A 13,186-nucleotide genomic window follows, 5' to 3' on the forward strand; every position below is an offset into this window, starting at 1 on the left:
GTTCCTAATTTGTCCAATATAGGAAACTTTTTCTAATGTTTATTTTTGAGACAGAGAGAGAGAGAGAGAGAGTGCAAGCAGAGGAGGGGCAGAGAGAGAGGGAGACACAAAATCCGAAGCGGGCTCCAGGGACTGAGATGTCAGCACAGAGCCCGACACGGGGCTCGAACTCATGAACTGCGAGATCATGACCCGAGCCGAAGTCGGACGCTTAGCCGACTGAGCCACTCAGGCCCCCCATTTCTAAAACCTTAAAAAAGACTCGGGCATAAAGAAGGCGAGACAGCTTTCGCCAAATAACTGAAAGGCTGTCAGATGGAAGAGGAAGGGGACTTATCCACGTGACACGCTCGTACCTTGGAGTAGAAATTATAAAGCTACAGATTTCTGGGCAACTTCAGATAGAATTTTCTGGCCACCAGAGCCGTCCAACAGTGGTCCAGCTTGTATTAGAGTATTACATTATTACAGTACCCCTGGAGTGAGAAGTCGGATGACCATCTATCAGAAACAGCACGTAAAAGATCTTGCGTTGCGGCTGGAAGGTTGGACCAGTGCCCCCACAGTCATGGTTCCACGTGGACACAACTGAGTTCCCAGGAGGCTCAGGAAATGGGGTGTTCCGACGCATGCCTTTTATAGGGTCCTTTTTTTGGTCTACGGCCAGTCCGGGTCCAGAGACGCCTGCCAGGGTGAACAGGGGAAAGCTATTTTCTTGATGTACTTTAATTTTATTCACGTGTCTCAGTCCTTCCGTGTGCTGAAAGGTCTGAATCATTTTCTCCCCAGTGACTTAGCCTTTCCCATACGCTAAGAGCATTCTTCTGAGCAAGACTTCTACGTAATTAGTGATACAGACGTCAGAAAGACCAAATCCTGATTATGCGTAATTACCGTGTGAAAATTTAGAAGTGTGTGTTTCACATACGTTCCTGATGTTTCTTTTCTGGGCAGTTTCCTTTCTCTCCTCAACATCAGTGAGGGAAAAGCCTAAATCTGTCATGCAGCCGGTGAGAGGCTTCTTTTTTTGTGTTTGACGAGGGGAGAAGGGAGTAGAAGAGGAAGACAGCACAGAGGTCACGGAACAACTCTGCTGTTCCAGCATCGCGCTTCGGGATTCTCATGAGAACAGCGTCAGCCGTGTGTTATTTGGGAAGTGTTTAAAAATCATGAAACGTGTGAGATTTTCAGGTCTGTAAATGAGTAGTTTCCCCTCTCTCGGAACCGTGACGATGTGGACATTAACTGCCGGGCAAGTGGCCAAGTGTCAGAGGCTTCGGGGAGGTGAAGGGGTCAATTCCAAACCTATGGAAACGGTGTCTCCTGCTCCTAATTCCCCTCCTTCCACACGTCAAGTGCCCGGTAAGCATGTTGAATGCATGTTGGCCTGAGAAGTGTTGCTTTTTAGGGTTCCTTTCGCTTTAGGAAATGGGTACAATGGGGAAACGTTCCTCTCCTCAAAGCTCTTGAGTTACAAAAGCCTGGTGGAAAAATCGGACATGGGCATATAAAGGATCCAGATTCGGATCAGCTGTCCAGGGTACCAGTCTACAGCCCGAATTACCAAAGAAGTTCATGGCTATGTTAGCTCCTGAAATGTATGATAGTAAATGCTTTTTATTCGGTTTCACGGGAAATGAATACTGAACAAAACTCCTGTCTACAACACAATACGGTGCTATGCACTCAGAGGGCGTTCTGTTAGTAAGAGTTGGGTGTGTGGGGGGGGCAGTTCCTTTTTAAGGGATTTCTACACTTTTGTCTAATTCACAAGGCTGTGGACTCTCATATTTAATACCGTAACAGGTCTTTATTTCAGGAGACATGTATCGTGTTTGCTCCCGAATTTCGTCTTAATACCTTTCTGGTGACAGAGGGTCTGTGGATATACAATTGAACTCCTCACCCTTTCGGTCTTAAAGATTTATCATTTGCCTGCCCACCTGATGGTCAGCAGAGAAGTCACAGTTTCTTGAAGCAGAGGTTTAAAGTAAAGCCACGAGTGTGCTTATCGTGGTATATAGATTACGTGAGGTTTAGCCTAGAACATTTTCCTCGCCCTAGCAGAAGGAATCCCCGCACTTGCACACAGACGCGTGCGTGCGACACGAGTCCTTCCCGCTCCTGAGTCTTCCCCCCCTCCAACAATTTGGATGGTTCCTGGGGATCCCGAAGGCCAGGGAAGCTACTTTGGAAGTCTCAGGGTCAGCGCTCAGGGCCATTAGCTTTGTAACCTGATGCTTGAGTTGCTCTCACATACTCTTCAAACCTTTCCAACGACACAATGGGCTTCATAGACCATGTTACACGATTTCACATCGCACTCAGGCGGTCTCTTCCTTTCCGCTAGGAAACGGCTGCGGCAAACACACCACATCGTGTCAGCGTGGACCTGGGGTTTTCTGTGCAGACAAAGCTTGAGTGTTTGCAAACACGCTTCCGTGGAGCCAGCGTGTGTCCTCCCCAACGTACGGAACATCTCTTACCTTCCCCGCAAATGATAAAACGTGAAAGAGGATACTTTAAAAACTCTGTATTCAATTATTCACACCAAAGGATATCCATTAAAATTATGAACAGCTCTACATATATTTCATGTATCATACATATATATATACTTTATATGTATAGTTACATATCGACAAAAGGTTTCTTGCTGCTCTAAGCATGTGAGTAAAACAAAGCTACATTTTTCAGTGTAACACCCATATGTGCATATATACCGGCAGTCTGAATTATGAGTTTATTTACAACTGGCCTCGGTTATAATAAATGATGACTGTTCTATTATACAAACATAACAGTAAAGGTTTCTTTTAGGTACAAAGACTGCAAATGAAAACGTGAAAAAAATTACACACATGTACAATATTTATAATTTATAAATGCCAAGGTAAGACCTCTTTAAATTATTGCCCTTGCGCATTTTACAAAGATCTTTAATGTGTCATCCATACAAAATAATTGGGTTTGAAATCTGCCAACTCATCAACTACCATGAAGCCGGAAACTCTTTCTCCTTCCAAAAGAGAGCCCATTAAAACTTTGGATGCAGACCCATCACCCCCACAAATCTGCGTATCGAGCGCGCCGTGTTTCTGATAGCTCGTAGCCCATCTTACGCCCTAGCGGTGTGGGCTCAGCAAGATTACTGCCAGCAAATTCTTCGGTACCTTGACTAGGGAGGGAGATAGGATCTCTTCTATTCGTACGGACTTACAGAGAAAGCCACCTCTTCAGAAAGTTTCAAGAGGCTGCATTTCCATGAAGTTTGGGTAACTTTCACAGTGTTTTGGGCGAGCACGTTATTTCACACGGGTCACTGGGTCGGGTCTGGCGAGGCGGTGGAGGCATCGTATAGACATTCCTCCTACAAAGAAGTCTATCGTCCTTTCCACGCGCACAGGAAATGGATACGCAGAACAGACACCACAGACAGATCATATGGGAAACAATCCTGCCGATCTGGCTTTACTCAGGCTGTTTGAGATACCGCACGGGACTGGCTTATCGTTCAAGCGGCTAAAGAAAACACCCACAAGTCGCAACGCCCGGGGTCTAGTCATCTTTCAGGTGGGCCGGAGTACCAGCTGGGGCGCTTTTCAACCTTAACTTGTAGTAGGAATGAAAACGGTCCCTTTAAACTTCTGCAGCTATACCTCAAAACCCTCAGCTGGCACCCCCCACGAGCCAACTGACGTCTCTACTCGCCACGGCGGACTGGGCTCTAACGTGGGGTCCGGGTCCTCGGGTGACACTCATCGACGCCCTGGGAGAGGCACGCTCGGGTCTAGCCCGCGTTCAGTGCCCGTTTTCCTGACCCTCGCTGTGAAGGTCGGGCACACTGCACGCTGGGTAGACAGCCCCGTGGTCCACCCCGGGGTCGAGGGGGGCGGAAACTTGACAGGCGAGCGAAGGGAGTGGTGCTTCTTTGAATTTCGAATATTGTTTCTTCGGGAACATTCACCTCTTTCTCTTTGTCCCACCCCTTTACTTTAGAACCAGAACACAAATGAAACGTCTTTCTCTCTTTTCTGCTTTTTTTTTTTTTTTTTTTTACCGTCACGGAAATGCATCGAATGCTTCAGACAACCGAAATATCCAGTACAAAAAAAAAAAGGACAAAACACACAAAGTGTGAAGCACTGCCTGGGGGATCACTAATTCGAACTTGAGATGAAGTGCTGAAAGAAATCGGCAGAATGCGTCTCAGGGTAAACACTTAAGCGAAGGCAAAACGGAACAGCCACGCACTGCTGGGGAAGGGGGGCTGTCGAGAACGGGTAATTTACATCTCACAGAGGTTTTTAAAGCCAGGCTGATAACTTGCAGCCAAAGGGGTCACACTAGTGCGACCGAAGGAAGGAGTCTTTCAAGAACTAAGCCCCAAATAAAAACCAGCGCAGCGTAGAAAGCAAACACAGGTCCGAAACAGATACAGAAGTGATTTTCAAAATCCAAGTCATGCGTATGTACCTGAAGCCTAATGAAATCACACCGTAATCGTGTCGCAGTTCTTGGAAATGCTTGCAAAAAAGCCTGCATCTGAACGGTTCATTGGTTACAGTCATGAGGGTGTGTGCGAAGGACATCAAATAAAGGACAGAAATCTGAGGAGAGAACGGTCCTTCCCATTCATTCAATTTGATCAAATTAACTATAGATGTGTCCCTTTAAATGTTTTTACTTATAATTAAGCAAGAAGAAGAAAACAATAACTCTATGAATAAAGACGTAAAATCACAGAGTTTAAAATAAAGGCACAGGCCCAGGCATGGTGAAGAATTTAGTCCTATTAAAGCTCAAACCTTAATTTTGAGTTAAAAGACCAGAAACGTAATAGTCAAACTAAATCTATTACAAAATCCAGGTAGCTAAGGATTTTATGCATCTATGTGTATCACGTACAAACATATCTAGAGTGCCCAATCATACCAATAAAGCAAAATTCACTGAGATTAAGTGTGGAAAAGGAAAAAAGAAGAATCTAAAGCTATCTAAAAAGCATGCTCAAAAGAGGAAACCTACGCTGAATAAATCCAGGTTCCAAGTAGTTCTGTCGTCGTCACCGTGAGAACACGTCACCTCGAGCGGCACCGTATCATTTGCACAGACGCCTTCCCACGGAGGGAAGCGTCCAGAATGAGGACGGCTGTGCTGAGAGATTCAGCTTCGTCTCTCCTCCATGACTCTGACGAGCCTCACAGAGTGATGAGGGCTGGGATGTGGATCTCAATCCGGCCCATAAAAGGGCCACTTTTGAGACTGACTTTCCACATCCATTTATATTTGTTTAAGTTTTTCTAATGAATCAAACCAAAGTCAGCTATTAATTAATAAGATGCTTGGGATTTTTAGAATTTTATTCCACTGCCTAACTTCGATATTTCATGTTGCTGGCAGGCATTTCCAAGAAAATTTCTAGTTAAAAAATACAGTCAGTATCTCTGGGGAAGATGATGTACGAATTGCATTTGACAACAAAGCTGTGTCTATTATCCATCAGCACAACCACTAACAATTTCCACAAATCGAACAAGCTGCACATACTCACAGCTGGTTACCAAATTTATGTGGAGGGAAATTTTGGCCCCACATGAAATACCACCTTAATGAGAAACTTGTCAAAATTTCTGGTAATTAAAGCCATCTGCCCTTTGAAGAAAAGATCTGGGAGAAAGATGAGGACAGAACTCAAAAGTTTGTCTGCCAAAATATAAAAATACTCCTAACTGCATTGTTTCCAAAGCAGATTACTGACTAAATACCACTGCATCTTGGGCCCAGTTTAGGTCAATCTATGATTCCGAAGTAGTACTAAGGAATATTCATAGTTTACGTTAGAACGTAGTCCTTTGTTCAAACTTCGCTTTGATCATGAGGATACCTTAGGAGAAATCAGCCAATCGATAAATCCACCTACATTTCTTCGGAAAGTTGTTCAAAGAACACATCACCTGACATAATACACCTGGCTATGCCAAAATACGAGACCTTTCTCTAATAATCTTCGAACGGCACTCTTAAAATGGAAAGATAGCCATAGGATTCCTCCCCCTCATGACTGTTTTCTGTATCAAAAAGCCCAATTCACGCATTCTTTTAAGATCCTTTTAATTAAACCCATCGTAAATGATACTTCCTCCCCTGGTCCCTTGCATTTCAGTCGTCGAGTTAAATTAGATGCCCGTACTAATTCTCGCGAATGAGGTTCGATTTGGTGGGTCCAGTTTCATACATGCGGGTGCGGAAAAACATGCAACATTTTAGAATCCAATCCCGTAAACGCACTAACGTGAAAAGGGATGTTTTCTAGTCCGCTCTTTATCAAACAATATACATTTCCCAACACGCGTCAGTTTTTGAAGAAAGGGGCCCTTACTTTTTATTGATGTCTTGCATCTGTCTCCCTTATACATATGTCCTTTCATACATGTGTGTATATCTGCGTGCGTGCGCGTGTGTGTGTCTAGTTACAGTGGTATTTCATTTTACCTCGTATTGCGTAACAGCAAATGGAGCCCCACGTAGGGAAGATGGCAACTTTCAAAAGCCCACAGGGAAACTGAACACATAGTGTTAATTTTAAAATAAGAACGTTTACATGTAGCTAACTCTTCTACAACATAAATCGTGTTGTAGAAACATTTCATCTTTTTGGCAAAGACCATATGGATAATAATGTGTACATCACTGAATATGTAAAAGAGTATTTCCAAAATTGATTTTATTGAAAGTAATATGCCAGTCTCCTGCCACGGGAACAGTAGCTAAGCTATTTGTTATGAATCAGCCCATCACTTCTTGAGACTCGAATTCCTTCGGGGTCGGGACTAACCACAGCTTTGGAGGTGACCTTGCCATGGTGCTGAAGATCAACAGCATGAATGGGCACCAGAAGCGACTGGCTTGTAATCCTTGTACGAAGGGGTCCAGACTCTTGTGTATTCTTCAAAACGTTTACGTTGTACAGTAATAAGAGTCTACCCAAAATTATATAGAAGAAACTCTCCAAATCACAGCTTGCGGTGTAGATCCTTGACCTCGAGCAGGGGAAAGAGGACAGAAGTTAGCCCCGAAGCATCCGCACTGGGTTCCACTTCCCGGTCACGGACGGAGAGCGTGGGGAGTGCGACTGAGGAGCACAAAAGGGGACGAGCAGGAAGCGGGCACGGCAGATCAAAGTAAAAATTACACACGACTTAAATTTCACGGTTTAATGTGATTTTAAGAGAAACGTATGGTATTTTAATGAAAGAATTCGTAGAAGAAACCTCTCATTTTGAGTGTGAGTCTCAAATTTTGCAATGACACCAAGTGAAAATATAAAGAAATCATTATTAAAATTCACATTTTACATCCCCTAAGACCTGTCTGTTAAGAAAGACTCATATGCTTGGCTTTTGTTTTGTTCTTTATGCAAAGGGTTTAGAAAATTTGCCTACAATGATGGGAAAAAAAACAAAACACCACCAACTAAAAAATATTCTTTGCCGTTTTTTGGTGGATACTTGTGGTTCGGAGATTTGTTATGGTGTATACTTGCCTCTTTTCTCAGGACAGAAAGTCCACCTCATTCAGTGTTCGACCTATTCATCTAAGCCCTTCGGTATAAACCTAAAGAACACACTTTCGTCCACCTAACTTTTAATTCACGAGGCTCTGAAACAGGAATCTGACTACTGTCCATCGCTGATTGCAGAAAGACACTTCTTACGCTGTCCCCTCAATGACGCTTGTCCTGAGGCCGTCTGCTACACTTCACGCTAATTACAAGTAGGTCACACACAAACATTCACAACAGTAATATGTAAAAATTCCTATTTAGAACCAACAACGTCAAAGCAACATTGGTGTTAGAGCCAAAGTACAATATCAGAGTAGTACCATTTTAACCCCTCACTAGAAAGATACAATGGAAAAGTACCCCCTTCTGAATGATTGTTGTCCTATCCCATTAAGGCCTCAGCAATATGCGCCTATTAGAAAAGGCCAGTTCACAGGTCAAACGGGGTCACGTGGACAGCCGATCTGGCCCCGGGGTGGTCCTGGTTGGTCACCGTCTACGATGCGTTACAGACGAGACTGGCGGGGAGTCACCCGCTTGCCGTGTTTCCCGATGTCACCTTGTCGAAGAGGTCTGCAGCCCAGTTACCAGGTGTAGGTTTCCCCCCCCAAAAATAAAAGGAAGAAAAGTCAAAGAAGCAGGACGGGCGTCTTCAGGTGGGACAGCTGGTCGCGTAGCGGTCAGTCCCCCATCTTCACTGGCAGCTTCTCGGATGGCTCGTGGGCCCCCGGCTGGGACGAGACCCACACGGCACTCTCCTCCCCTCGGATCACCTTCTCCCACTGGCTCAGGTTATTCCTACGGATAAGAGATGCGGGCACAGGTGATGCTTGAAAAAGGATTTCCGGACTCGGGTCTCAGAATTTAACCACACCGCCCTGAGGCATAGCTGAGCAAGAGGGCTTTCTGGTGCCCTCCTGACTCCGGTAATGGCTTTTGTGCTGTGCCACGCAGGACCCCGCTAGGTCTCCCTGATGTGGCCCTGTACCTTGACTTACTCAGCAGAGCCTCAAGCCACCAAGGCTTGGGGGGGGGGGCACCCGTTCCCACGAGCTCCAGGCAAGGGTACAAAAGGAGAGCTCAGCTCGGGACTTATCACCTCCTCATCAGTTAGAAAGGCTGACTGGAGGGGCGCCTGGGTGGCTCAGTCGGTTCAGCGTCCGACTCTTGGTTCCAGCTCAGGTCATGATCTCACAGTTCGTGAGTTCGAGCCCCAGGTCGGGCTCTGTGCTGACAGTGCAGAGACTGCTTGGGATTCTCTCCCTCCCCCTCTCTGTGTCCCTCCCGTTTGCTCTCTCTCTCAAAATAAATAAACATAAAAAAAAAAAAGCTGACTTGGAAAGGGGCACAAGCCGTCGGGAGTACTACCCAGGAGCATGGAGAGAAATGGAAAGGAAGGGAGGCTCCAGCAGCAAAAACTTTCGCCAACAGCACCAACAGCCAGGGGCCCGTGCTCTGCAGGTGGAAACAGTGTGCCGCCTGGGCTCCCTGTCACGTCATACCCGAAACCAGAAAGCGGTCCTATTCTGAACACCGTGTCACATATAAAAATTCACCGTAAGTTACACGTGACACAAAAGTGGGAAGTTTCCTTGTTGCACTAAAGCCATCTTCGTGCTCTGGCAACCTCTGGTGTCGGGTGTTGGCTGCCCCCCCCCCCGCCCCTGGCCCTTCTCTCTCCGCATGTGCAGCTCAATGCTGCAGACACTGCCCCTCAACCTTCCGGAACAGTGTGGCACAGTGTGGCCGCCACCACCGCGGGACCAACATCCTGCCTCCCGTGGTTAACCGGGAAGAGATCTTAGCAACATCTCCCGCCTTGCAGCTTGCTTTCTTCCACACAAAGTCCACGTGAGACACACAATTCATACAGAGCACACGCACGCGAAGACGCCTCTGGACAAAAGCAATCTCTAAAAACATAACCTGAAAACTGTAACGTTTTACCTCCTGTGCCACATTATCGCATGATATTTTCCCGGAGCTTAAAGGGGGTTTTTGACATATCGGAAAAAAGACCTATACTGATTTTGCTCTCTCCTCGGACACCAATGATACATGATGACTTTTTTAAGTGTTAAGAAGGTTAAAATGGCCTTTAACGGATTACGTGGTCCAGCCAAGTACAACGAAGCAAGAATGCATCAAAGCTGCCGAGACAGAAGAATCCCAGTGTTGACCGTGATGATGATAATATAATAGAAAGTAGTCCCTTCTGTTGGTTCTAACTATTTAGCATAAAACACAGATAATGTTTAGATAGGAAAAGACTTTGGACTGTTGCCCAGGTTCTCTTTAGTCACCTGGATTTTGAGTGATTTCTCTTTGGTGGGGCACTGACTTTTCCAACTGATCCCATCAGGATTGAGTCCTAGTTCAAACTCCCTGTTGTCCACAGGGCTTAGTCCTGATGTAAAAAGATAATACTTTAATAAACTAACCACTGCTGAACGTCTGACGGTTCAACAAAATAGGCTGGGATGTCTTACGTTCATGTTTAAAACTATCAGTCTGTCCACGCAGTCCCCCGCCCCCCCGCTCAGTGTGCCCACCCCAAGCCCCAGGGTGCTTCATGGTTAAGTTGTTAGGGAAATCAGCTGGACACCAGCTCACGTGCAGAATATCAGCACGTACGGCCGCTCTGCTCATAGCCCTTTGACATCCCCACAGGGGACTTCTTCTCGAAGTCAAATGGAAATCTTACAAAAATTCCCATGTCCTTAGCTGAGCTCATCCCTCAAAAGCGAGAGACGGTGAAGGGGCTCAGAGACGTCTGAGGTCAGGGTGGGTGACAGTCGGCTTACAGCTCTTCTGGGGAAAAGACAGAACTCCCCGAGAAAGAAGATCCCACGCTGGTTCCCGCTCCTCATGTGCCTAATAAGCTGTGTGACTGAGGCTGAGCCCCTCCCCACAAGCAGCCTCGAACACACAGCACGGCCCCTGTCTTTTCACACACACACCGGCCACAGATCCCTGGGTCGTAACAAACCAAATCCCAAGCCACACGCCTTCTGGCTCCTTTTTGGCGGTTGTGTGACTTTATGAATGTCCTTAACATATACTTGGTACCTAGAAAAACACACGGCCCATAAAATTACGTTCATTGTAAACCTTTGGGAAGACACAACACACGCCGATGGGACAGAACAATCCTATATGGAGTCTTAGTCATTTTTAAAACTGATGCCCCCCCCCCCCAAAAAAATAAAATAAGACTAACATCCCAGCTTACACCACGGTACGTACCTGCACGCCTGCAGGAGAGGCTCCGTGGGCGGGAAGATCTGGGTGAGGGTCGTATAGCAGGGGATGGCCACGGCGTTGTAGAAGCCCAGCTGCCCCCGTGCAGAGCCACGGACAAGAAGACACAAGACCGCACGTTAGCGACTCTAGTAGATGCCGCTTCTCAAGCGAAGCTTCCACTTTTCCACTTCTCAAGCCTAACTACGGAATTAAGTGTTCTAGTGTTGCTCTGTGATATCTGGGCTCGGCGAATACCGCTGCGGAGGGCGTTCGAAATGCCTTAAAGTAGTTTTTGAAATAACACATAGGAAAAGAAGTTAAACCGAAACCCAAGGGCAACAGCCAGTGAGACTCCATTTATGGATCAGTCAAGTTATCAATTCAAGTACTGTTCTTGTTGCTGGTCAAAAAGTTAGTTTTCTTTCTTTTTTTTTTCTTTTAATGTTTATTTTTGAGAGAGAGAGAGAGAGAGAGAGAGAGAGAGAGAGAGCGTGCGCGAGTGGGACAGGGGCAGAGAGAGAGGGAGACAGAATCTGAAGCAGGCTCCGGGCTCTGAGCTGTCAGCACAGAGCCTGACGCGGGGCTCGAACTCCGGAAACAGAGAGATCATGACCTGAGCCCAAGTCGGATGCTTACCCGACTGAGCCACCCAGGCGCCCCCGAAAGTTAGTTTTCTACCACAGACATTTCAGAGTCAAACCTATTTTTCTACATGGAGGCCTCTTTATAACTTAATATTGGGGAATCAGCACAGGGTGTTTTATGGGTCTGTTACCCTTGGCCTTTGGTGCACTGTTTGGTCTCCTGAGACGTTCTTAATCTCCCTCCCTTTTTTTTGACCTACAACAAATCTCATTGACTATATCACAGTTCTTCTCAGGTTACAGTTCTTTTAATATGCCAGATTTCACAGTTTTTGATCTCTGGCACTTAAAAAAATATATTAAGGGACATTTTATTAGGAATTTCAGGCCACAGTAGAAATAAATGCTTCCAGCCCAGACTGGCCTACTGAAGGCCGGATGAAAAAGACCTTTTAGACTGTTAGCAGGGAACACAGAGGGTCTAGCTACAATTATCACCAGACATGACTGCCTCTTTGAATGAGGTGACCCCCCAAACCAGGGCTTACCAAATTGTTTTAAAAAAAGTGAACTTCAATGAGATGCACTCAAGGTACAGAAGAGCGGACTCTCCTTGGTGGTTACTTTCTGCCTTCTGCTGCTGTGCAGACTATCTGCACTCAAACTCATACTGTAAATGGTTCAGCAATTTTGGCATAAAGCCAAACTCTTCTCTTAATTCAATGGTGCTGGAACACGGTCCATTCTCCAACGGCACCTTCAGCCATCCTGGGCTTTCAGCTGGGACGAAAGCTTCACTATCCAGAAAGAACTGTGTTAGGTAGGTATCTACCAGTGCGATTGCTAGATTGTAGGGTAGCTCTATTTTTAACTTAAAATTTTTTTTTTTAATGTTTACTCAGGGAGAGAGAGAGAGCATGAGCAGGAGAGGGGCAGAGAGAGAGAGAGAGGGAGAGAGAGGATCCCAAGCACGCTCTAGTGTGGTCACAGCAGAGTCAGACGCCTCAATCTCATAAAGTGTGAGACCACGGCCTGAGCCGAAATCAAGAGTTGGGATGTTTAACCGACCGAGCCACCCACGCACCCCTTTAACTTTTTGAGGAACCTCTATTCTGTTTTCCAGAGTGGCTGTGCCACTTGGCATTCCCATCAATAGTGCATGAGGGTTCCTTTTTCTCCACATCCTTGCCCACACCTGTTGTTTCCTGTGTTGCTACTTTTAGCCACTTTGACAGGTGTGAGGTGATATCTCGTTGTGGTTTGGATTTGTATTTCCCTGATGATGAGTGATGTTGAGCATCTTTTCGTGTGTCTGTTAGCCATCTGGATGTCTTCTTTGGAAAAAATGTCTATTCATGTCTTCTGCCTATGTCTTCACTGGATTATTTGGTTTTTTTTTGGTGTTGCATTTGATAAGTTCTTTATAGATTTTTGATACTAACCCTTTATCAGATATATCATTGATACAAAAGTACTGATTCAAAGGGGTCCATGCACCCCAATGTTTATAGTAGCATTATGAACAGCCTACTTATGGGAAGACCCCAAATGTCCATCGACAGATGAATGGATAAAGAGGATGTGGTTTATATACACAATGGAATATTATGCAACCATCAAAAAGAATGAAATCTTGCCATTTGCAATGATGTGGATGGAGCTAGAATGTATTACGCTAAGCAAGTAAGTCATAGAGAGACAAATATCATAGGATTTCACTCATATGTGGAATTTGCGAAGCAAAACAGATGAACACGGGGAAGAGGAAAAAAAGAGGAGGGAAACGAACCAC

General features: G+C 45.7%; 1 protein-coding gene across 6 annotated transcripts in view; it reads right to left on the bottom strand.

The window, feature by feature from the left end:
- Nucleotides 1-2,518: 2,518 nt before the first annotated feature.
- Nucleotides 2,519-13,186, bottom strand: part of PDE10A (phosphodiesterase 10A) — a 619,063-nt gene continuing 608,395 nt past the window's right edge. For all 6 annotated transcript variants that reach the window (XM_023254564.2, XM_045058341.1, XM_045058340.1 and 3 more), the window contains 2 exons: nucleotides 10,814-10,902; nucleotides 2,519-8,365 (listed from right to left, as the gene is read on the bottom strand). In XM_023254564.2, the coding sequence (XP_023110332.1) occupies nucleotides 8,248-8,365; nucleotides 10,814-10,902 (207 nt within the window). In that variant the 3' untranslated portion in view covers nucleotides 2,519-8,247. The remainder of the gene's footprint in view (nucleotides 8,366-10,813; nucleotides 10,903-13,186) is intronic.

This window comes from Felis catus, chromosome B2 (genome assembly GCF_018350175.1).
Source record: "Felis catus isolate Fca126 chromosome B2, F.catus_Fca126_mat1.0, whole genome shotgun sequence".
NCBI lineage: Eukaryota > Metazoa > Chordata > Mammalia > Carnivora > Felidae > Felis > Felis catus.